The sequence below is a fragment of the Echinops telfairi genome, unplaced genomic scaffold, assembly GCF_000313985.2.
Source record: "Echinops telfairi isolate 266 unplaced genomic scaffold, ASM31398v2 ScPeMD7_3;HRSCAF=10, whole genome shotgun sequence".
Lineage (NCBI taxonomy): Eukaryota > Metazoa > Chordata > Mammalia > Afrosoricida > Tenrecidae > Echinops > Echinops telfairi.
Genome location: NW_022103899.1, coordinates 34,139,453 through 34,166,501, shown reverse-complemented (window position 1 = coordinate 34,166,501; position 27,049 = coordinate 34,139,453). Strand labels below are relative to the sequence as shown.

Here is a 27,049-nt window from a genome sequence, read left to right as displayed (position 1 = left end):
AGAAAGCAAATGTTTTGAGAATGATGATGGCAACAAATATACAAATGTGCTTGACACAATGGATGTATGGATGGATTGTGATAAGAGTTGTACGAGCCCCCAATAAAATGATTTTTTTTAAAAGGAAGTCTCTCTGTGACTTCCTAAAGGCAGGGCAGAAGAGTGCACATTAACGAATGGTGGGAGACAGATCTGCTTGACCCAGGACAATTTCACCCACCTTCTTAAGGAAAGCAACAACAACACTCAAACACGCAACAACTCTACTCTTATCAAACAGGAAAGCTGATTTTTCTCTCACTTTTTGTATTTTAATATTAAAAAAACTCATTAATTGGTGGGGGCATAAAAGGATACAGGGTGAAAGGCTTACTTCTCAAACTTGTCCCTCCAGGACAGTAATCACTGCTCTGTATGTTTCTAAAATATCACGGGATTCTTCTCTGATGTTCTTAAGAATGAGCTCAGGTTGTTTTTGTTTCCTATTCGTGTAATTTTGTGGCAAATATATACACAACAAAGCATTCTCCAATTAACAACTTCAACGTGTATAAATCAGTGTCATTGATTATACTCTTCATGTTGTGCAGCCATTGTTGATATCGTTACCAAATTATTCCACCACCATTAACATAAACTCAATGCCCCCTAAACAAAAACTCTTCCTCCTTAACCAATATCAACACCGGTTTCTTCTCAAGTAGTTTTTCATATAAAATTCACATGTCACACACTTCCATAGTTAAGTATCTTTTTTAAAAGAGCTGTATATGAATCATCAAAATCAGTTCTACTGCTCCCTCCCAACTCCTGCATTCATTGTTTGGCTCCCCAGTTTCCCCAACCCACCCCTCCTCAATAAACCATTGCATCATTTATTATCTCCATCCATTCCTTTTGTACATCATAAACTGGGAAACTTAACAGAAACAATAAAAAAAACAGAAAGAAGAAAAAAATAATATAAAGAGGAAGAAAGAAAAGACCACCAGCAATATTTAAAAAGCCCAAGAAGAAATTTATGTCATGGAACAAGGAAGGAATATTTTTAAGTCATTTTATTGGGGGCTCTTACAGCTCTTATAACTTTCCATGCATCAGTTGTATCAAGCATACTTGTACATATGTTGTCATCATCATTTCCAAAACATTTTATAGAGTATTGGGTATAAGTTCCCTTTTTCCCCCCTCCCTCCCACTCTTCCCCCCTTGTGAATCCTTGATCAATTTTATATTGTTATTATTTCATATCTCATACTGTCCATTGTCTCCCTTTACCCACATTTCTGTTATTCATCCCCTTCGGCGAGGGGGGGTTCGGGGGGTCGGCTATATGTCAAATCTTGTAATGGGTTCCCCCTTTCTCACCCTTCCCTCTCCCTACCCTCATGAAATTGCTACTTCCACTACTGTTCCTGAAGGGGTTATCTTTCCTGAATTCCATGTGCTGAGAGGTGTTATGTGTACCAATGAGTGTTCTCCAGTCTAGCCAGGTTTGTAAGGTAGAACTGGGTCGTGGTAGTTGGCGGGGGTCACGGGAGTATTCAGGAGCTAGAGGAATGATGTGTGATTGGTCAGTGCTATACTGCACCTTGGTTGAATCACCCCTTCCTTATAACCCTTCTGTGGGGCTATATCCAATTGTCTACAAATGGGCTTTGGTTCTCCACTCCAACCTCCTTCATTCACTTCAATATAGTTGTTTGTTTTGGATCATTTGATACCTGATAAGGGAGGAATTTTTAAGCCTAGAACAAATTCAGGTTGGGTCAAGAGAAAGGTCAGCCGATCCAGTACTATATTATACAGTAGTTTGATCCATCATAATCAAGAGTTTACTATATAATCTCTGTCTGATAGTAAAACTGTTTTAGTCCCTGGCCTGTGACCAGAGGGGATCTTCCAGAGGCTTAATCTCATGAGAACTCTGCAGATGGATTTTGGGTTCCCACTGCCTTCCTTGCTCTTTTACAAATTGAATGTTCACAATTTAAGCTGTGATACTTTTCCCTTCATCACATTTGGATTTTGTTATCATCATCTCTGGATCATACAGGCTGGTGCGCTTCATCCATGTGGACTTAGTTGTTGCCTCACTTAGATGGCTGCTTGTTTGCATACAAGCCTTTAAGACCTCACTTTCCAATTGAAACCATCTGCTTTCTTCACTGCTGTGTGCTATAGCACCCTTATCTTCATTGATCATTTCATGAAGGTGAATGAGTAGCAAGCAGGGTCATGATATAAGAACTAATTGTATGGGGATTTATTGGGGCTAGAATTAAGTGGGAGCCCAGAATCCATCTGCTTGTCCACGGATTATGATCAACTATGGTTTACTTTAGTGGATACATTATAACAAAAGCAAAAGCAACAATCAACAAGAACAACAAGAAAAAACAAAAACCATCACCCCACCCCTCAAAGAAAGAAAGAAAAACATTGTCAATCATCCCTCTGGGGTATAATGCACTTTCATTGATAACATCAATAATTCATCTAATGGCATAGAATTTAAGGTACTCTTGATGTGAGGAGTTTATGCATATATAGTCTAACTACAAGCTGCAATTCATGATTTGATTCTGTGTACAGATTGATTTATTAATTGAGCTCTGTTTACCTTGAGCATGGGGGTTGGTGCTAGGGGAATTTTTCTGTAACATTCTTTACAAGGGCAGATCCTGTCATATTAATGCAAAGGGAGCATCGAGATACTAAACATATGATGTTCTGAGTCCCCTTTCATTGGACACCCCCTAAGCCAGGAGTCTCACCAAAAGTCCAACGACCACCAAAATGACCTCCGTTTTCCAATGTTACTATATACATATGTATATATGATATATAATATAATCAGCACTATTGTCATCGTGTTGATTCCAACTCATAATGACCCTATATAGAATTTCCAAGGCTTTAAATCTTTAGGGGAGCAAACAGCCTCATCTTTATCTCTCGGAGCCATTGATGGGTTAGAACCATTGACCTTGTGATTAGCAGTCCAGCACCTGATAGCGCCACTAGGAGTCCTATGTTAATATTTAAAATTTTCTCAATGCACTGCCATCGAGCCTATTCCAACTCATAACAACCCTGGTGCTATTTCATTGCAGAATGTATGATTACATTCTTTGTAGTCTTATTTTTGTATTATCCATTACTGTTATTTATGCATGTTGACATTGAAATTTTTCCTTAGATAAAGTTTAGTACATTTCCCTCATATATTATTTTTATGTTAACATGGGTAAGAAAGTATCCAGCTATATCTAAAATAAAATTAAAATTTTTTAAAAATCAAAATCAAACTTAGCATGTGATAATGCAAGCAAACTAAAGGCCAATTTTATCTTGTTCGTCTGTGAACTGCTGGAGTGTTTGAAGCCGATTCAGTATTAGTAAAGGGAAGAGAAATCTGACTGCCCAAGCGTCCCAAGCTCATGGATGTTAGCAGGGCCAACTCATGAGGCAGACATGCGAGCTAAGCCAATGCAAGGGCCTGTTGGGAATGCCTGTCTCCCGTCCCGCCCCGCCTCTGAGGAAAAGAGCAAGCAGTCCATCACCATGGTGGCATTTAGGCCTGGTTTTGCACTTTGAACTTTGTACTCACCAAAAGCAAGAAATAACACTAATAAATATTTACATCTCCTCTATGTTCATTGAGGGAAGTGGTGAATTCTCTAAACAAGATTCGACATCAACATCCACCCTTATGTTTGGAATCTACCTGGAGAAATACACTGCACTTCTCTGACCCCGCACCATCCCTGCAGCCTTGAGAGCAGGAGTCCTCCGGTCTCGGTCCTCAGTCCCTTACAGCACAGCACCAAAGCCAAGCAGGTGGTGGCTGCACCAGGTGATACTGTCAGAGGGAGTGACACCTAAATGACTGTCTAAAAAATTGTGTGCCCTGTTTCAGCAGAAATTTATGCTTGTTTATTAAAGCATCCCTCTGGTCAGTCATAGCAACAAAACATTTTCCATAGGCTCAATTCACATCTCACAATATATCTGCAAGGCCAAAATCGCTGTGTTAGTTTTGCACGTTTTGCACCTTCTAGTGCACTGTAGTCTGAACTGACATTCATGTCCAGTGACAATGATGCTTCAAATTACGTGGTTTTGTCTGCACATGCTCCAGAAATGCACTATTTTCCTTGATACTGGTGTTTTTAAAATCTTTGATCTTTTCAAATTTTCTGATGTTCCAGTAGTCCAATATTCTGCTAATTAGTATTTGTGACCCTGTATCAAAACCTTTTTTGTATCTATCAAGTAGTAATAAAAGGAAAAGAAAGAGGAAACCTTTTAAAGCCTTTCCATTGCTAATAATATCATAACTCATAATGTTGTGATTCCACGTAGAAAGATTTCACAAAACAATTTTGTTGTTTTCCTATTATCTATGAAATACTACATTTAAGCACTTTGAAACTGTAGGTGTCACATTATTATTAAACTTGATCATGAAGACTAGTGAGCATCCTGTATGGTCTGGGAAGGGAGGAGATGCATGCTGGGACAGAGGTAACGCAGAGTTAGTGCACTGGGAGACACCAACCGTTGTGGCAATGCCACTGCCAGAATCTTCACTTTCCACTCTCCAACGGTTTAAACCAGAGAATTCTTTCAGAGCTAAAGTATTCTGTTTCTGCTTTCTCAGAATTGCTGAGAAATTATAATTAGAGGTTTTCCTGTTGTGTGCAGAGAAGGGATTCCTGTCTTCCTGCATCTGCAAGACTTCTGTGCTCAGTGAATTTGCTTCCCTGTCCCCTTTCTCTTTCTGCAGGTGATAGAGGGAAAGCTGGCTCCGTTCTTGAGCAAGGTCATTAAGTTTGCCACCTCCCACGTGTACAGCTGCAGTCTGTGTAGCCAGAAGGGGTTCATCTGCGAAATCTGTAACAATGGAGAGATCCTCTACCCCTTTGAGGATATTTCAACAAGCAGGTACAGACTATCTTGTCTCGTCAAAGAATCCCTGGGTATGCCACATGCACTTTTATTTGGCAAAGGCAGGCCAACTTTTACTCAAGTACTGTCTCTCTTGTCTCTTAGCCTGATTCGGGTACCCATTATCCTTGGAGAATATTCTTTACCCCTATGGTTTCTTATATTTAACTCCAGCCTTTAGCTCGCTGGATCTTTTTTCCAGAATGAGGTAACAGGGTTGAAAAGGAATGTACCCAAGCTCTGACTTTTTAGCTAACAGACAGTGTTCAGATTCATTTTTAGAATGAAGATTGGGGAAGAAGCATTTTCCTAACCTTTTCCGGCCCAAGGAGAGCCAGTGGGAAATGGCCATCACAGAGAAAGGCCAAGAGTGGATGGGCCTCTAGGAATATGATGAGGGAACGCTGGGAACAGCTGTCTGGCTCACCACATGCTTGTCTTTACAGATGCACTGCAGTGGGGGGTGAAAGGTCTGAGACCCAAAGGAGAGAAAAATGGGCATTTATGTGGGATGATTCTCCTAACCAAAGTGACATTTGGATATCATCACATCCATTGATTGATGAATCACCACCACCGCCCCACCACCCCCATCAATTTAAGAGTTGGGTTTTACTGTTGATTTTCTTGAATCCCAAAATGACATGTATCACTTCTCCTTTCATTCCAGAGGCATAATAGAAATCCCCACTGTCCATGTAAATGTGCACTGGAATCTTTGGGCATGAATATCACGGCTCATTTCCCACCCTGCCAGGCTCGCTTACACTGTGTGTGGTTCACAACAGAAGGCGAGGCATAAAGCCAGGGAGGGTTGAAACATGTAGGGGAGAACGAGGACTTCAGAGTTGACTCAGATATTCTGGCCCCTTTTAAAAGCAAGGATTATTTGTAAACATCTAGGAGCTTGGATTGGCAGCACACACAGAAAGCCAGACACACCAGCATGTACACCCAACGTCAGTCTCTGCTTTTCTTAGTACAAGTACTTGGTCCATGGCTAGAGATGTAAACACGCCTCTTCACAATGCATCCCATACAAAAACCTGTACACAGATGTTTCTCCTAAACTGAAACACAAACCCACTGCCATTGATTCAATCCAGACTCATAACGACCCTATAGGACTGAGTAGAACTGCTCCCTAGGATTTCTGAGACTGTAAATCTTTATGGGAGCGGACAGCCTCATTTTGCTCCTGCAACACAGCTGATGGATTAGAGCTGCCAACCTTATCGTTTGCAACCCAACCCATAACCCACGGAACCACCAAGATTCCTGAGCTGTTTGAAAAGATCAGCAAAACGGGCAAACCCTTAGATCGAAGGGCCAATAACTTAAGAGATAAAACTCAAATTAGCAAAAGCAAGAATGAAAGAAGGTATATAAAAATATATAAACTTTATTACAGTAAATTAGACAAGTTAAATACTATAGACAAATCCCGGGAAGACAGAAATTATCAAAATTAATTCACGAAGAAATATAAATATGTGTAGACCTATAACAAGTTGAGAAATTTAATTTAAAATATTAACTTAAATTTAAAATATTTCAATGTAAACTAATTTTAAAAATCTTCCAATAAAGAAAAATCCAGGCCTGATGGCTTCACTAGAGAATTCTGTTGAATATTTTAAGAAATTATACCAATTTTTCAAACTTTTTCAGAAATACACAAGAGTTGGGAACATTTCTCAACTCATTATATGAACCAGTACCACCCATACAATAAAGCCAGATAAAAACACAACAAGAAAACCACAAACAAATATCCTTATAAACAAAGACACAAAAATCTGTAAATATTAGGAAACTATTTCAGCCACAGATAAAATTATTATATATCCTGACCAAGTAGGATTTATTCCAGGACAACATGGTTAATTTAGCATACAAAAAGTAATTAATTTAATATACTATTAATAAAATAAAGACAAAACTCAACAATTATCTAAACAGATACATACATTTGACACACTTTTTAGTTACATGAATAACAATGAGTACAAGGAAGAAGAAAATGTTCTAAAACGAATTGCTGATATGATTGAACTATTTAATGGCATGATACATGTTAAAAACAAAAGAGCATTTGACCAAATTCCAACACTCACTCATGAAAGAAAAACACCTTAATAATGAGAAAAGTAGGAAACTTACTCAAACCTGAGAGAGGGCATTTATGTCCACACACCTACAGGCAGCATCACACTTGACGATGAAAGGGTGAGTGTTTTCCCTGTAAAACTCGGCACAAGGCCGGTGTGTCTGTTCTTACCTTTCCCTGCCACGGTCGAAGTTCCAGGCAGTCAGCCGGGCAGCCAGTGAAAGTAAAGACACTCTGAACCAAAAAGAAATATAAGATTGCCTTTAATCACAGATGACACAATCTGGTCTGTTGAAAACCCTAAGGAATTCACACCCAAAAAAGGAAACTAAAGGCCGGCAGTAATACCACACAAGCATTAAATGCAGCCTGGTGCCTAGATGGAAAACCTCGAGTGAAAAGACCTCAGTTCTTATTACCTGATACAGAATGTCTAGTTTTCAACCAAAAATCACCAGGCATGCTAAAGGCAAGAGACACAGTCTGAAGAGACAAAGCGCACAGCAGAACCAGCCCCAGATAGGACACAGATTCTAGAATTACTAAAAAATTTAAAATAATTTTAATTCAAATATTGAAGACTTAGAAAATGCCAAGCGGGGCAATACCAAAAAATCTTTACCTGGGTGTATCATAGTCAAATTGTAGCAGATCAAAATTAACTCTAAATGAACTTGAAATTGATCTTAGAGTCCAATATAAAACACAAAGTCTAAAATTTCTAAAAGATAGCATAGGATGAAATCTAATGGATCTTTATTTGATGATAAAATGTTTTTGCTTTGTTTCCTTTTTTAGAATGGTGGTAAAATATATGGCATGAAATTTGCTGTTTTAACCATTAATAAGTATACAATTCTCTTGCATTAATTATATTTGTAATATTGTACAAATATTACTGTGTTTGTTTGTTTTCCATCCCAAACAGAAACTCTGTACCCACTAAATAATCACTCCTACTTTCTACCCGTTCCGGCCCCTGAGAACATCAAATCTGCTTTCTGTAAAATTTCTATTCCAGCTGTTTCATAAGAATCATACAAAACGTGTTCTTTTATGCCTGGCTTATTTCACATAGTTTAATGTTTTTGTATTTCATTCATGTTGTAGCAGATATTAAAGTTTCATTCCTTTTTATGGCCTATTGTATGTTTATATCCCATTTTGTTTATTCATCTACTGATAGACACAGTTTGAACTTTTTTAGCTATTGTGAATAATGCTACAATGAGCCTTGGTGTTCAGATACCTGTTTAAGCCCTGGCTGACAATTATTTGGACTATATAGCTAGAAATCGCGGGGTTTGTGATACATTTTTAAACACACCATGAAAACCCCAATCTAAGAATGAGAAATAATAATAAATAGGTTTTATTAAAATTGGAAACTTCCATTCACTTTAGCTACTCCATATTCAAGAGCAAATGTCAGTCTTCTCCGACATTTACTTTGGTCATTTCTTTCTTTCCTCTCTTTAATGAACCTTTGCTTTCTTCCTGCATGATGTTCTTGATGATGTCATGCCACAACTCATTTGGTCTTTGGTCATTAGTGTTGCATCTGCTCTTGAGATAGTCTCTACATTCAGGTGGGGTCTAGTCAAAGGTGCATTTTGGCTCTTGTTTGCATTTTCTTTTACTTTAACCTGAACTTGCATCTAAATAATTGATGGTCTTTTCCATAGTTGGCCCTGGTCTTATGACTGATGATAGTGATCTTCTCCATTCTCTTCCCACAGATATAATCAATTTGATTCCTTAGTAGTCCATCTGGCACGATGCACCTAAACAGTTGTTGTTTATGTTGTTGAATAAGGTATTAGCAATGAAGAAGTCATTGGTCTTGCAAAATCCTACCTTGTGATTTCCAGTTTCCTTTCTATCACCATGACCATATTTTCCAACTATTCCTCTTTGCATCCAACTTTCTCATTCCAATCACCAGCAATTAAAAATGCATCTTGATTGCATGTTTGATCAGTTTCAGATTGAAGAAGTTGGTAAAATTCTTCATCAATTTGAATAACAGGTATTGACCTGGTCTTCTTTGTAGGCATATAGATGCTATCCGATCACAGACAACACTCTACTTCTATACAGATCCTGAAGTGGTCTTTTTGATGATAAAATGCACTGCCATTCCTCTTGATTTTGTCATTCCTGGCATAGTCATCCATATGATTGTCCAATTCAGAATGGCCGATATCTGTGCACTTCCGCTCACGAATGCTAAGGCTCTTGGTCTTTATGCTTTCCATTTCATTTCTGGCCATTTCTAATTTGCCTACATTCATACTTTAAGAACTCAACGTTCTGATTCTTCTTCTCATTTTGAGTAATAACAATGAAGGCCCAGAAAGTTTTGCTCACCCATATCATTAACGCTGACTCTATTTTGAGGAGCCAGGTTTTTCCCAGTTGGTTTGAATATCTTCCAACCTGAAGGGCTCATCTTCTGGCACTCTATCAGATAATATTATGGTACTGTGCACAAAGGTTTTAATGGCTAATCTTTCCAAAGTGGACTGCCTATTTCTTCATCCTAATTTGTTCTTAGTCTGAAGCTTCCATTAAAACCTGTTCTCCATGGGTGATCCTGCTAGTATTTGAAATGCTGGGTGCATAGCTTCCAGCATCACAGCAACATGCAAGTCACCACACGATGACAGACTGACCCACCTATTAGAATGACTAAAATGGTGGTGGGGGACACAATATGTCAATACTAAATGCTGGCGAGAATGCAGAGCAATTTACTCATGGTAGGAATGCAAAATGATACCATCCTTTTGGAAATTTGGCAGTTCCTCCCCGCCTCGCCCCACCCAACAAACCTCTCTGTGCCAGTAAAGATTAATTTTTGGAGTTGGGTTGCCCAGCCTTTCTTCCTAGTCTATCTTAGTCTGGAGTTCTGCTGAAACTTATTGAGCATCATAGCAAGCTGCAAGCCTCCACTGGAAATCCTGGGAAGCAGAATTACTCTATCCTATAGGGTTACTGCCAATCGAAGTAGGCACAATGGGTTAAGATAACTGGTTCTAGGCAGAAGAACTGGATGTTCACAACCAAAGTGAACGCATTCATGGGTTCACAAGGACCCTTACTCAGCAGAAAAGAATGTGTAGCTGTTTAAGATCCTCTTGGTCAGATAGGGTTCTCTAAGCTTGTATGAGTCACTAGCCCTGACCAGACTTCTTGAAATTCCAAGTTGATGAGACTTTTTAAGAACCATTAAGTTCTCTCGCTGTGTTCAATTTCTAGTTAAATACTAGGAGAAGTTTATATAAGTCTATGGGAAATGATGGGGTCCCTGGGTAATGCAAACAATTAAGCACTCAGTCGCTAACCAAAAAGTGAGTCATTGGAACCCACTCAGAGCCACCGTGGAGGGCGGGCCTTGGCCATCTGCTTCTGAAAGGTCTCAGCCTTGCAAAGCCAATGGAGCAGTTCTGCTCTGCACCCTCAGATTACCCCTGGCTCAGTGAAACAGAACACTGCCCAGTCTTGCACCATCCCATTCCAATCCATAGGGTTCTCATTGGTTACTTTTTGGACTTGGGTTGCCCAGCCTTTCTTCCTAGTCTATCTTAGTCTGGAGTTCTGCTGAAATTTATTGAGCATCATAGCAAGCTGCAAGCCTCCACTGACAGATGGACAGTGGCTGCACATGAAGTGGATTGGCTGGAAATTGCCTCAGTTCCCCCGCATGACAGGGAAAATTCTGAGGACCCACGTCATCAGGTTTCAGAATGCAAAGCCCAGCTTGTGATAGCTAGCCTCTCCTTCCTTCAGAAGATAGTGTGGAAAGCTTTACCTTGAGCTATTATTTCCTCTCAAATACAAATTAAATACTTCTCTCTCCCTCACCTAAATAATAAAACACTAATATCCAAATTGAAGTATTTTAAATATAATTGGAAGGCCCCTAATCAGAAAACAGCTTTACTGAAGCCTAATCCAGCAAGAACCAAAGGAGGAAGCTCAAGCTACACTGAAAGCCTTAACCAACAACAAGGCTCCAGGAACTCATGGAACACCGATGGAAATGTTTCAACTAGCTGATGAAGCACTGGAAGCACTCTCTAGTCTGTGCCAGAAAATTTAGAAGACAGCTGTTTGGCCAAGTGACTGGAGGAGATCCATATTTGTATCCATTCTAAAGAAAGGTGACCCAACAAAATGCTCAAATTACACAACATTGTCATTAATGTCACATGCAAGTAAAATTTTGCTGAAGGTCATCTAACAATGATTATTGCAGTAGATTGACAGAGAGCTGCTAGAGGTCCAGGCGAGATTCAAAACAGGACATGGGACAAAGGGTATCATTGCTGAGGTCAGAAGGATCTTGGCTGAAAGTAGAGAATACCAGAAAGATGTAATTTTGTGTTTCATTCACTATGCAAAGGTATTCGACTGTGTGGATCCTAACAAACTATGGATAACCTTGAGAAGAATAGGAATTCCAGAAGGTTCATTGTATTTATGTGGAACCTGTATATGGATCAAGAGACAGTTGTGTGGACAGAATGAGGGGGTGCTGCATAATTTAAAATCAGGAAATGTGTGTATCAAAGTTGTATCCTCTCATCATACTTATTCAATCTGCATGCCGAGCAAATCATGAGAGGAGCCGGGTTCTCTGATGAAGAACACAGCATCAAGATTAGAGGAAGGTTTATTAACCACTGTGACATGCAGATGATACCACCTTACCTACTGAAAGTGTGGAGGCCTTGAAGCCCTTGCAGATGAGGAGCAAAGGTTGTAACTTTCAGTACTGGTTACAACTGAAGATAAAGAAGACTAACATCCTTATAACTAGACCAATACATAACATCATGATAAACAGAAGAAACGATTAAAGTTGTCAAGGATTTCATCCTTTCTTGGATCCAGAATCAATGCTCATGGGAGCAGCAGTCAAGGGATCAAATCACTCTTTGTGTTGGGTAAAGCTACTGTACAAGACCTCTTTAACGTGTTGAAAAGCAAGACTGTTACTTTGAAAACTAAGGTATGCTTGATGCTAACTATGGTATTTTCAATCATCTCATGCTTATGAAAGTTGGACACTGAATAAGGAAAACCAAAGATGATTCAATGCATTTGAGTTACGGTACTGGTAAAGAATGCTGAAAGAACTATGGACTGCCAAAACAAACAAACAAACAAACATCTGTCTTGGAAGAAGTACAGCCTTCTTAGAGACAGGGTGACAAAACTTTGCCTAACTTACTTTGGACATGTCAGGAGACACCAGCTTCTGGAGGAGGACATGTTTAGTAAAGTAGAGGGGCAACAAAAAGAGGAAAGCCTTCAACAAGATAGATTGGCACAGCGACTGCAACAGTGTCACAGCGACTCGAACATAAGAGCAATTGTAAGCATAGCACAGGACAGGGCAGTGTTTGCTTCTGTTGTACATAGACTCTATGAGTTGGAATCAACTCAGTGGCACCTACAACAACCCAGCATTTATCACCCTGGAAGGCTAGTACGAAGGCACGGGATCTGGTGAGAGAAGCATTCTGCTAAAGCAGTGAGGAAATTGCACATCCTAAAGAAAAAGAAATGACAAACTATGCTGTCTTAGGCTAAGTTCTCCAGAGGGGGTAAAAACAGTGACTCATCAGCTGGAGGTTTCTCCTGACATGTGGCTGCAGCGCTGACAAGCTCAAGGTCAGTAGGTAAGGTAGCAGCCATTGGTTCAGCTCCCAGGAATCAGATGTCAGATGATGATGAACTGCATGTGGGATCCAGAGAAAGCAAATGCCAACAAGCTTTGCCAAAAATCCCTTATATACAGGATGCAAACCATTCCCTTGAGAAAACTCCTCTTAAAACTTACTGGCTGATCACATCAGATCACGCATGGAGGTGATTACATTATATGCAAAAATGGAGAATATTTACTGTGTTTGACGGAGTTCTCTAGAGAAACAAGAACAGGATGCTTAGGACTTTAGATAGATAGATAGATAGATAGATAGATAGATAGATAGATAGATAGATAGATAGATAGATAGATAGATAGATAGATAGATACTACATAAGAAATAAACAGCTAATTAGTCTATAGTGCAGAACAAATGGCTCAGTGCAACTCACTTCCATGAGACAGCTAACACACTAGCAGTCCTTCAAGTCACAAGGGCCACTAGGTGCAAGTCAAGGAAGCAAACAGCTGAGTCCTCTACATAACAATTCAGGCAATCCAGCCACAGGCAGCAAACAGCAAGGCAGGTCACCAACAGGCAGCCATATGACAGGGTTCAACAGTCCCCAGCTCAAGCAATGTATACTCCAGTAGCATGGGGAAGCAGGTCTTGAAGGAACCTCAAACTACAGCTACACAGTCCACAGGTTGGGTGTCCCACAGGTAGTGTAGCTCACAAGTTGAGGCAGAGAACCAGCTAAGGCAGCCGCACACTGGTCCAATCATCGAAGAGCAAGAGACCAGAATGGTGAGCCTCGCCGAGCCATTTATCTCTCCGCCCTTCAATTAAACTGTCCTTCAGTTAATCCCACATGTGTTCATTGGCCAGGTTGGCACAATAAACCTACCTATCACAATTACGTTATTACATAACTGCCAAACCACTGTGAATCATGACCCAGCCAAGTTAACAGACAACTTTAACCATCATGTAGGCCTTCCTTCGTTGAGAATAAGAAATGAGTCCTAACTTTTTTAAAAGTTTTATTGACATATAATTCACATATCATACAAGTCAGTAGTTCAAACATATCAAGAAGAGTGGTACAATCATCACCACAGTTTTAGAAATTTTTCTTCATTCTTTTATTCATCTTTATTAACACCCCATCAGGTTTATCAACCTTCCTTGATAAACTCCCAGGAAACCATTAATTCAGTTACTATCACTATAGGTTTACCATATCCTGGATTTCCTATACAGAAAAATATTTTTTTAAAAACAAACAACTAACAACAATAATAAAGTAAAACAGATTTTTTTTTTAAAACTTCAATCAAAAGCAAAACAAAATATTTTTTAAAACTAGGACTAATTTAAGATGGCTCATAAACAAGCTCAAATGATAAGGTGCTAAATTTTTTAAAATCATACTGTTTATTGGTTGTCCTGTGGTGCTTTTTTTAAAATCATTTTATTGGGGGCTCACACAGCTCTTATCACAATGCATATATATATCCATTGTGTCAAGCATATTTGTACATTTGTTGCCATCATTTTCAAAACATTTTCTTTCTACTTGAGTCCTTGGTATCAGCAACTCATGTTTCCCCTCCCTCCCCTACTCTCCCTCCCTCACGAACCCTTCATAATTTATAAATAATTATTATATTTTCATGTCTTACACTGACCGATGTCTCCCTTCACCCACTTTTCTGTTGTCCAACCCCTGGGAGGGGGTTATATGTAGATAATTCGGATCGGTTCCCCTTTTCTCCCCCCACCTTCCCCTTACCCTCCTCTACTCTCATTATTAGTCCTGAGGGATTTATCTGTCCTGGATTCCCAGTGTTTCCAGCTTTTATCTGTACCAGTGTACATGCTCTGGTCTAGCCGGATTTGTAAGGTGGAATTGGGGTCATGATAGTGGGGAGCGGGGAAGAAGCATTAAAGAACTAGAGGAAAGTTGTATGTTTCATCGGTGCTATACTGCACCCTGACTGGCTTGTCTCCTCCTTGAGACCCTTCTGTAAGGGGATGTCGTTGCCTGCAGATGGGCTTTGGGTCTCCACTCCGCACTCCCCTCATTCACAATGATATGATTTTTTGTTCTTTGATGCCTGATACTTGATCCCATCGACACCTCGTGATCACACAGGCTGGTGTGCTTCTTCCATGTGGACTTTGTTGCTTCTCCGCTAGATGGCCACTTGTTTATCTTTAAGACCCCAGATGCTATATCTTTTGATAGCCGGGCACCATCAGCTTTCTTCACCACATTTGCAGGTGCTAAATTTTAACCTAACTGCATCTGAAATAATCTACTTTCAAATGCATTCTGCATGATAGCAAGGCTCTTGACGTTCCTGTCTATGGTCAGAAGGGATTCACCAGGGGAGCTTCTCCTTCACTTTTTTTTTTAACTGAAACAACTGTAAAATGGTTCTAAGGGTAAATCAAAGTATAATATATTACATTTTAACCTAACTACATCTGCCATAATCGACTTTACAATGCTCTCTGTCTGATAACGAGGCTATTCACAACCCTCAGAGCCCTAACTTTTAAGAATTACAAGTCAAATCATTGGGTTGATTTGCTGCAAGACTTGAGGGAAATATGAATAAAAAATATACTAGGAATATAGAAATATAAAACAATTAATATAAAAGCAAAAGAGGAGTCAGCTAAATTTGTAAAATGACTCAAAACCTCTATCTAGAAAAAAAGTGTGCATTATCCTTTTACCTGGCTGTCCTGCTGACATTTTCTCTACTACTCTATCTTCTCTTGTTCCTAAAACCCTCTCCTAATGCTGCTAAAGCGGTCACCCAGCTCGCAGCATTGCAGCGAAGATGCCGTTCTTGAATCTTGAAATGCTTCGTGATTACATGTACATAAAGACCTCATCTTAAAAACACCCCGGCTGCATTTTAACATGAGCCTCTCAGAGGAAACCAGCTAGCAAAACTCAGTTCTATCCTTTCTGCCTCAATCCATTGGCTTTGTTGTTGTTGTTGTTGTTGTTGTTGTTGTTGTTGTTTTAACGTGTCACCCAAACCATCCCCACAATTTTTCCCAAATGGAAAACTTTGCAATTCAAGCTTGTCTGTGCCCTCTGCCATTCTCAGCTGGATTTAGATAGGAAGGTGCTACAGTGGAACAGTATTCTGCCATAAGAGAAATTGAGTTCTCCTGTGTGCTAGGCATTGATGAGTCTTGAAAACATTTTGCTCCATGAAATAAGTCAGACACAAAAGGACAAAGCCTGTAGGATCCCACTGAAATTAAATATCTAAAATAGGCAAATGCATAGGAACAGAAGAGATGAGTGGTTACCAGGGGCTTGGGCAAGTGGGTACTAGGAAAGTACTCCTTAATGGGAACTGAGTTTCAGTTTGGAATGATGAAAAGGTTTTGGAAATAAATACGTTTGGGTAATAATTGCATAAAAATAAGATGATTATATGTCTGCTGCACATACAGTCAACGTTCTATACAGATTTATTTTTTTCTGCAGCTTTTTCCAAGTATATTTGCTTTCATCTGGGTACTGACAACACTTTTTAAATAACTCACTGCCATGGGGTTTATTTCGACACCCAGCAACCCGATATAGAATATGCCCTAGGGGGTTGAACTGCCAGCCTTTTGGTTAGCAGTCCAGTACTTACTCAACGGTGCCATCAGGGCTTTTCTTTAAAAAATAAAGTGGTTAGTTAAAAGAATTTAAAATATTTGCAAAGGTGGAGCTGCATAGTAAAAGCTGGAAGTAATACTACAGCAATCAGGTATTTCCGTGGTGGGAATATGGCCTGTCCTGGTCAACAGCACCCACCTGCTCTAGGAAAGGCAGTCCAGGAGCTGTTATTCCTGGCTTAGGCGGACAAATGCAGCTCAGTGGTTCTTCTTCTAAATGGGGCACTTGCTTTATAAAGTGATGCACTGGGGTTGGGGGGTGGGGGCATTTGTGCAGCACTTGCCAGTTTCCCTTTGGGGGAGGTTAGTTGACAACTCCTTCCTTTCCTCTAAAGAATAACAATTTTACTCCAGACCTTGACCTTAGCAACCAGACTCTTCCCGGTGCATGAACATACTCCAACTCTACTTCCAGCCTGCACGAAAACACATTTCTTCGGCCTCTCTCTTAAGAACAAACCTTAGCCTCTGGGAAGGTTCAAACAAGGCAGTTCCTAACAGCTCAGCCTGTGTTTTTTCATCTTTTCAGGCGATTTTGTCAGGTTAACGTAACAAAAAAAAGAAGGCCACGCAGAAGACCTTGTGCAAGCCCCATCTGGCTGAACTCCAGAAATGTCTGACTAGTGCTGAAGGACGCACTTGACCTTTTGAATTGGTCTTTGTCGTTTTGCATTTCATTGCGATTCATACCATCCAGCCCCTGACGACCGGAACTTGTTGGGGCATGGACTTTTTTCTTTACCTTGGCAGTGCCTGTCTTTCTGAACACTTCATGTACACATGAAGCTTCAAATGGGTAATTGTAGTCAAGCCATATAAAGTTTTCTTCAAAAGAGTAAAGGGGCCCGCTTTATTATAAAACGTAGAATTATCTCTTCCCTTAGGAGATCCTGAAACACGTGATTTTCTCTCAGCATGATTCCAGCAGCCCAATAAGCACTGTTCTCTGTTCCCCTGCTTCCCTCGAACGGCCTGTTCTAACACGGATCTCGGGGAAAGGGTGGAGGCTGACGATGGAAGCTTCCTAGTCTGAAGTTAATCACTTACGTAGTATTACTGACTGACTTAGAAAATCATCCAGCCCCAGCCACCTTACACAGGCTCTACTCTTTTCTCTTGGGAATCAGTTGAAGTTTTTCATTCTTGGAAAGAGAATTCTGTATGTAGGACAGGATAGAATTTCTCTCTCTCTCTGTCTCTCTCTCTCTCTCTCCTCTTTTGGAAGGAGGAAAAGAGAAATCAATCTGCAGGGGTGGAGAGAGGCCCTGTTCAGAAGCTGCTCCTATCTAGCCAGCCTGGGTTTGCATCTGTCCTTGCACACGGAGGGTGAATACCTGGATTATGCCCTCCTCTGGACTGGAATACACATGCATTACAAACCCTCTTCGCACTAATCAGCCTGACGCATTCCTTTGTTGGTAAATGGTTCCAAAACAAACAGTGTCAGTGCACCTAATTAGCAGGTTTGTGGGCTGCGCTTGGCAGTCTTGTAACATCCTGTTCAACAATGGAGAACAACAGCTTTGGCTAGGCCAGGCTTAAGGGAGAGCACAGCTTCCCCCAATGCATATACTCCTTTCTTAATGATATTTCCTTTCTGTGGCTTTTCTTGGGAAGCAGCCGTTCAGTGAGCACTGTGATGCGGTGTGGGATCCTAGAAAGAGCTGGAGGAAATGCGGGCTCCTCTTCTTAGGTACGTTTCTGAGCGCCCGTGTGTTTTAGTCTGCTGCTTGGTCTCCCTCGCTCTGGCACAGACGAGAAGCACATGGAGCAACGTTCCTGGTGCCTCTCAAACTGGGGGTTAAGATTCTACCTGTGCTTTGGAATGATAAGCTAGCAAGTTGAAGGTGAAGACCATCTAAACACTTGGGGGCTGGACAAAGGGAAGCCCAGATAGCTTGCATAATTTGTGAGTGGCAGGAGCTGAGCGGTGACTTACCAAGATGGGATACCACTGTTCTTGGGCCACGTCACTACTCACTCTTACATGTATGTGTTGTTATCAGGGAAGGTTTTCCTGGGAAAACACTCTTGAGCACAACGCTAGTAATTTCGACTTTTAAACTTTGGTAAAAGAATAACTTGGGAAAGAGCAATTCACCTTGGCCTGGTGGCTTGTGTATTCACATGTCACTATGTTGCAGGATGTTGGCTACGCAGACAAGGCTTTGTGAAACCCTTTGTGCCGGTACATTAAGTCCCTTGATAAATCCATAGCATTCATTAACACAGTCCTGGCTGTTGGAGCTGCTGTTGATTTGGGAGTCCATTTAAGTACTGCAATACGTGGTTGTCATCTCCACCTATATGCATTTCTTACCAGGCTTATAGTCCGGGCCCAGGTACTGTTGTCTTCACTGTCTGTCACCCTCCATGTCAGACAGCCTTGCTTGTTTGTTTAGAGGAGAAAATCATGATTTGACTTATATTCTTCCTTTCTAATATGCAACCAATTGGTGCACATTAAAGGAAATTTGACATGTACACAAACATTTAGAGGAAAGTCTTTCACGATGTATCCTTGAGGGGTGCTATAAAAAAATGAACCCCCCCAAGCGATGTATTTAATTTTTTTACAAAACAACCTTATCACCTTCAAAGTACTCTCGATTACACTTAATACATTTGTCAAATCTGCCATTTCATTCTTGGAAATATTTTTCAAACTCATCTGTTTGGATGGCTGACAGCACCTTCCTCTTTTTTCCTTCACCTCTTCTATGTCCTCAAATTGCTGCCCTTTAAAGTCCCTCTTCATTCTCAGACACAAAAAGAAGTCACATAGAGTGAGGTCAGGTGAGGCAGGTGTGTGGGGCAAGAGAGGCATGCAGTTTTCTGCCCAAAACTGGTACACTGAGGTGGCTGTTTGAGCAGGTGCATTGTCATGGTGGCAAAACCAGTCCCCCATCTGCCACAAATCAGGCCTTTTTTATAGCACACTGTTATGCTATCTTTTCAGAACCTCTAAATAGAAAGCTTGATTAACAGTCTGAATAAACTCCAAATGCACTAGTTGACATTTTCGTCCTTCTGGAAGTTGAAGGACGTCCAGAAGGAGGTTTGTCATCAATTGACATTTCACCTTTTTTGAAACGAGAAAACCGCTCATACACTTGAGTTTTCCCATAGCACTGCCCTTGTAAGCTGTGTTCAACATCACACAGTGTCTACAGCATTTTTCCTGAGCAGGAAACAGAATTTCACAGCCTCGTGCTACTCTCTTAAATCAGCCATCACATAAAATGAGGCTCAAATGAAAACTGCTTTTATGAAAACATTCACTGTGATCAGAGGAGCTTCCCAGGTGACGCCACTGGTACTCTAGAGCTCACCTGGGGAGGGGGCGGTGGGGGGGAGAGGGTGTATACTACCAAAGTTCTGCCCAGCGGAGCTTTTTTTCCTTTCCCCCCTCCCCCAGGGGTGGGGGTGGGGGGGCGGCGGGGGAGGGTATGTGCTTTAATAATATTAGGATCACGTTGAATACATCATTGTATTCTGAGTTTTTGTATCACACATGACATTAGAACCAGAAAAACAGTTACATTAAATCTATCAAATCTTAGCACTGGGTATTGCATGGGAAAAGAAGTTTTTTTTAATTGGTTCTGAAATCATTGAGATCATTTAGTAAGTAGAGGCACCCTGCCCATGCAAAGGTCACTGGGCTGGGAATAAAGCAGATGACGTGTCATTCCCACTAGGCCTCTCTCTCACTGAATGGACTTTGACAAGTTGCCACCTCTGGGCACCTACCTGCCAGGCACATGACCCTGTTCTAAGCTCTTACCAGAAAGAAGGCTCCATGGCTTAGCATTTTGTGCCTTTGGTAGTTTATGCTGGGATGTTTTCAGTGAAGTGGACAGAGTTTGCTATGATTTACAGAGACTGAGTAAGATACAAATTCAGGTAGTGATTCTGCCCGCCATTTTGAAATAATCTACGCTCTGTGAGGATTTGCTCCTCCCTCTGCTCTGCTGACTGCTCAAGAGCAGCACATAGCAAATGCTCAATATACACTTTATGAATGATGGACACCAGGTTCCTAACTTTTCAATTGTTTCTTTAAAAGCATATATGTTTAAGCTAATTTCAGGAATACTGTTGTTTAAGTAGATGGTACTATTTAATATGTATGTGACTGTTTTGAGTAATGGCCAGCATGCTGTCATATGAATATCAGGGAGAGATGTATTTTACTATGCCAATAGAGACTTCACTGTCAGAGATCAAATCAAAAAGTTGAGCTTTGCGAAGCTACTTGGGTAATTTCATTTTTGGAACAACTTTGAGGTGATTTGTAGTGTGTGGCTTTTTCTTCCCCAGGGGACTGCAAATAAGTAACCTGCATACAGAGTAAGGAAGCGAAGGCATGTTTGCCTTTCCATACAAAAAGACGTTGACTTTTCAGACTGAGCAGTGGGTTCTGAAATGAACCGCTTTATGCTGTAGAATTATAAAAGGTAAAATAATAGTTTCTTGGCTTTGTCAGAACAGGCTTACAAAACTTTGAAACTTCTCCCAGCAGTCTAATGAGAGAAGTACAGTTAGCAATATCTTTAAAAAATACATCTTGGTTTGATTTCAGTATCCAGCATAACTTACCCTATCCTTACTCAGCCCCTTTAGAATTTGCACTTGAAGCATCTGCACTTACCATTAACAAACATGTTTGTCCCTGAAGCTTTCAAGGCACTTGAACAGAAAAAAGTGCAGTCAAGAGAAGCTCATGCCCTGTTTACAAAAGTTGCCACTTGGACCAGTGTGTAGAACCTTGTCCATCGACTGGGGATCTTAGCTGTCATCTGCTCATCTTTCCCACACCTGACACACACACACACACACACACACACACACACGCTATCCTCTTAGAGGCCACACTCTGGCTCAACACCACCTCTGTAGCCAGTGAGAGAGTGGGGGGCCAAGGCCAAATGCAGTGCCCATTCTGCCTCGCCCTGTCATCAGACCACTAGCCCCTAAATCCGGGGACTCACAAACAGTTTCAGGGAAGTAAAAGCCCTACCCTCACTCTCGCTTTATTCTCATTGTGGGGGAGAGACATTAACCAAAATTGATAGGAAGAGTTCTGTAGGCCTTTATTGATATAGGAGGAAGGCGAGACTGTCTACTCCTGGAAAGAGTTAGTCTCGGAAAGCTCTACCCTGTCCTGTAGGGTCACTAGGAGTCAGAATTGACTCAATGGAAGTGAGTTTTTGTTTGTTTGTTCTTGCTGATGTAACAGGGAACAATAGCATTAAAAATAATCCTTGTGAATGACAGGAATGAATAACATAATAAACTAACTTGCAAATATTTGCGTGGTGATTGCAAGAATGGGCCCTGGAAGCCTCTGGAATCAGCTTAAAGGGAAGGGTGTAGTTTGGCCTTGAGAGCGGAGAGGCTAGAGTCTCTTAACAGACTTTCCTTAAGAGGGGCGTGAGTACACTTGCTTTAAAAAAATGTGTTTTGGAGAAAAGCCTCCTAGCCAGTGGAGAGATGGGACATTTAAATGGAAAGCCCTAACAAGGGAAAACAGCGTATATCAAGGATTGGAAAGTAAATCTTCAGACTGAAGAATGAAAAGAGACAACAAAGTTCCCTCTGCCATGGGGGAAGGAAGACACAGGCCCGGAAAGAAGAGCCGAGTAAGGTTTAAATAACCTGCGAGGGAAGCATGGTTTTCACGTAGCGCCTGAGAGAGGCAACAGCCTTGGGGGTTAGGGACAGAGATGGTGTAAATGCCAAAGCAGCAAACAAGAAAGATGTGAAGAAGCCCTCAGACTTAGAGAAAGAGGAAACAAAGCCTACTGCCATCGAGTCAATTCTGACGCACAGCGACCCTCTAAGACAGAGTACAACGATCCTGGGTTTCAAGACTGTAAATCTTTACCGGAGTAGAACGCCTCATCTTTCTCCTATGGAGAGGCTGGTGGTTTTGAACGGATGACCTTGCAATTAGCTCAATGAATAACCCATCAGGGCTCCCCATACAGGGATTGTGACACTTTGTAAAATTTACAGGAGCAGGCAGCCTCATCTTTCTCTTGCAGAGCAGTTGGTAGGTTTGAACAGCCAACCTTTTCATTAGCAGTCCAACGTTTACCCTTAATACTGTCCAGCTCTCCACCTCACCCTGCTCTACCCCTCAAATTATGTTCTCACAGAGGGGTCTGGAAAACTTACCCAGACCATCTCCCCAAACAATGGGGAAAAAAGGCTTAGCACAGCACACTGCTAATCTTACCCAAGCCAGACTCCCCAGTAAGTGACTTATGTTGCTCTTTTTGAGATTCATTTGCCAAAATACTAGCCTTCTACCGTGGTCCTGTCTTATGAGTATACATGATGTTGAAAGAAATAGAACTTTTAGTAACTCCAGGGTATCATGCATTTTTGTATATTGCTTGTGATTATGATTATCCGTTACTCCCAACTTTTATTAATATTCAGGTGAAATCAAAAGTTCCAAATAATCTTCTCACTTTCTGAACTGGGTTGCTAAGCCATGCACGGTTGTTCTAGTCGCCTCCCCTCGTTTGATGTTAATGGCGAGCAGATTCAAAACACTACTGCCCCATTTTCCAAGGCAGTACAGGCCTGGCTCATGCAAACTTAGAATTACTTTAGTATTAAAAGTTATTGAACAGTTGGACCATGCTTTCTAATTTTATATACGTGTACAATCAGCCTACTGAGTGTAGCCTTGTAGGCCGGTTTCTCTAGAGAAGTCAAACCAGTGGAGTGTGTGCTGTACTTAGTAGAGAGGAGTCGTCGGGGGAGAGAGCATCGTCTCAAGGAAACAGCTCCTGCAGTGTTGGAGGCTGGCAAGTCCTAAAGCTGAAGATTAGGTATCTGGCTAGAGGCTTCTCCTTTCCCACATGGTGGTAAGGCCCGAGGACTCCCTTCCCATCAGCAGGTCAGACAATAGGCTCTTGGCTTGTGTCCCAAGAACTGCAGGTCAGATGACGGTGATGACCACGGTGCAGATGCAGACTCTGGAGCAGTGTACACTGAGGCAGCCACACCTTCGAGGAACCTCCTCTTGCAGTAGATAAGGAGGGTGAGGGGTAAAAGTGTGATTTGAAGAAGGGTGAGACTTGAGTAAAGACACAACTCTTATAAGACTGGGACTCAGATACATCCCACCCTAATCCTGCTCCATTCACATATTTGGAAGCATTGGAAGAAAGGCCTGGTGTCAAAAACTCAGGCACTGAAAATCCTGTGGAGCCCAGTTCTACACACGGCGTCACCGTGAATCAGAAGCCACTTCCCAGCAACTGGGCTTTTCTGCTTGGTCATTTTTCCACATGGAAAGTTATGACTGGATAAAGGTAGCATGGCAAATTAATGAAACAAAAGATAGACTATTCAGTAAAAGAAAATGAGAACTAGCTAACTGGTTCCTTACACCAAGGTAAAATCTAGGTGAATCAAGGAATTTAATGTGAGATAGAAAACTTACATGGAAGGAACTGTTGATAACCCCCTTAAACACGATAAATACTTAAAATCCCGTAAGTGACCCCAATCACAAACAGAAAACTGGGAGAAATGTTTTCACTGCATATGACAAAGAACTCATTTCCTTAATGTACAGAAGGCTTTTAAACTCAGCGAGTAAGCATCCCAATGACACAATATAAAAGAAGTAAAAGACTTGGACCAATTTACTGAAATATTATATAAATTACCAATAAACACATAAACAACTCAATATGATTTGTAATGAAAGAAAGAACATAAAGTACATCCTTCACCTATGAGAGAGAAGAATACATTAACTGATGTGAACTGCAAAGGCCTCTATGCATCCAGGTCAAGCTCACCAGCCACAGCTCGGCAACAGTATGGAGCAGCTCTGCTCTGTCCTGTGGGCTCTCTGCTTGGCATTGGAATGGACTTGTTGGCCGAGAGTTTGTATAAAGACATCTGTTATCACTGCTTCCATTTTACAAAGGGATATTTTTGTTTTAAATACACTGGGTCTTTAATTTCAATGTCTTTCACCTCCTAAATTTTGACATAAAATGACTTACCTACCCTAAGCAACTGAAGTCATTTTTTCCTGGTCATGAAACTAAATGGGCTTATCTTCTGGTGGTGTTTGTTGTTGTTGTTGTTTGGGCATATTTTAATGGCCCCGTGCTTGAAATTTCTTTCGGCTTTATTGTGTGCCTAGCACTTTGAGGAATTGGAATATAGGATGTTAAATAGAAGTGAGTGTTAGACTCATATATGTATATATGTTTCATCCCTATAAAGTATTGTTTCTTTTCAAGAGGATTACTTCAAAAACATGACAGTTCACATTTGCAGTTTGAGATAAGAGGTGAGCTGACGAATCCATGAAAATGCAGGTACATGTGTAAGTCAACGTGACCTTTGTGAGTACACAGTGGCCTAGTTATATTCTCGTACCCATGCCACTACCTCAGCTCTAGCAAGGCACTTCTAAGCATCTGTTGGGTTCTTGAGCATTTTCACTACCTTAGGGATTTTGAAAAAAAATCTCTACCAGTATCTACGGTTTGCTATGCCACAATTATAATACATTCCACCTTTTCCAACTGGTTACTTTTTTTTTAAAAAAAACAACACAACATTTAAGTCCTTATGCAACCCCATTACTTTCTGCAATATTAAACAGAATTTGCTAATGTAATCTCAAGAAGAGTTTGGATATCTGTTCTTGAAAATTATATTAACTGCTAGGTGAACCATAAAAAACTTAGACATGTAAGAGATCTGTTTTCCCTTACATCTTATGGGGATAAAAATAAATAAAAAATATTTTCACCTAGGCTAACTCTATTATGCTTGTATACACACATGTAGAATATAAAGAGGAGTTCTGTCACCATCAACAAATTAACACATCCAAAACCAAGCGCACTGCTGTCAAGGCAATTCTGACTCAAGCGACCCTGTAGGGCAGGATGGCACTGTCCCCAGGGGTTTCTGAAACTGTAGCTCCCACAAGTCAGCAAAAAGCCCTAAATTAAGCACTTGCACTACAGGTAAGTGAAGTTAATGTCCTCAGTGGGGTAGCAAATTTAACAAATGAACTACTTAGCCCTGTTTACATTCTATTTCACAGCCAAGATTGTAAGTAGAGCTTTTGTGCAAGGTCTTAACTGAGCTTGGTCTGCAAACTTAAAGTGCAAGACCTGTGAAAGCCTAATGCTTGTGTACTGCAATCAGAGGGAAAACCTTCTTAATTAACTCTGGGGATTAAAGGGTAAATAAAATCATCATTGCAAAGGACACCAATTGTTCTACCCAGATCTGGGTCTTAGCAGGTATTTGGAGATGTGATGTATAACCTAAAAGGCCAGGTAGCTGATAACAGTGGGAAGATGGCCAGATTTCTAGTGAGAAGATGGAAATCAAATCCAGAATTCATCACCTCTTAAAAGCTCTGGACCAGATAAGTCACCAACTAGTTGTGTTGTATTGTTATATCCATTCATTCATATATGAAAAAGTAGGGGTAAGTTCCTATCTCAGAGAGCTGCTATAGGGACTCAGTATCTTTAATGTATGCAAGTAGACAGTCTGTGAAAAGAGGGAGATCCTCAAGGAGATGGATTGGCAGCAACCGCAGCACCATAGGATCCAACATGGTGAGGATGGCCCAGGGCTGGCAGTGTGTGGTTCTAGTGCATCTAGCTGCTACGAGTCAGAACCAACTCTACAGAATCTAATAACATTTTTAAAGGAAGCAGAAAGGACTGTAGAGATGTTGCCTGTTTTAAATGTCTAATTGTACAGTTTTAATGTTACCACTATATTTGTGTTTACTATTCAAACTATGGGGATAGCTTAAATGGGTCAGGCATCTGGCCAAAAGCACTAGATATATTCCAGGCTTGTATAATTCCAGTCAAACTAGATTATTTTTTAGCTTCTACCCTCACCCCACCATACCCAGTGAAAAAAATCACAACGAGCAATTAAATGATGATATAAATAGAGTCATTTGGTTCTGCCAAGATCGCGGTTCTGGAATTCCGCTTTTGCTGGCCATTCCCATCCGGCCAGTTCTTCTGGACCCTAGCACCACCCCTGGGCAGAGAAAAGGGGCTGGCACCCAGTCTAGGCTGGGGCACAACCCACACCAGGCCTCTCTGGAGGCGGAGCTGCGCAGGGCAGGGGCTGTGGAATGGGGCTCTCTGCCCTCAGCTCTACTGATAATTCATTTCTCCTGGAAATTACCTTCACCTTCTTCGCTTTGACCCCTTTAAAGAGTAAATGCAGCTGCTGTCGAGTCAGTTCCCACTCTTGATAACCCCCCTGTGTCAGGCTGGATTGAATTGTGCTCCCCTGGGGTCCCAGGGGGAGATTTTTAGAAGTAGATTACCACACCTTTCTATCAAGGGCCTCTGAGTGGACATGGAGCCTATGACTGGTTTGCACTACCTAGAGACTCCGTTAGCCTCCTATTTCCCTCGCCTCCCACCCCGTCTCCCCCAAAACATAAAGCCAGCCAAGCCGGTTGCCATCTTGTCAATTCTGACTCATAGCGTAGCTGTACAGGGTTTCCAAAGCCACACATCTTTGTAGTGGCTGGTGCGTTTGAACCTGGGACCTGGTCTCTATAGTGGCTGGTGCGTTTGAACCTGGG

The 27,049-nt window shown here is 41.1% G+C and overlaps 1 protein-coding gene across 1 annotated transcript in view; it reads left to right on the top strand.

The window, feature by feature from the left end:
- The window catches only part of PLEKHM3 (pleckstrin homology domain containing M3), a 171,949-nt gene that overhangs the window by 135,710 nt on the left and 9,190 nt on the right, over window positions 1-27,049 (top strand). Inside the window, exon 6 of the mRNA XM_004701570.2 lies at window positions 4,793-4,950. Coding sequence (XP_004701627.1) covers window positions 4,793-4,950 — 158 coding nt within the window. The remainder of the gene's footprint in view (window positions 1-4,792; window positions 4,951-27,049) is intronic.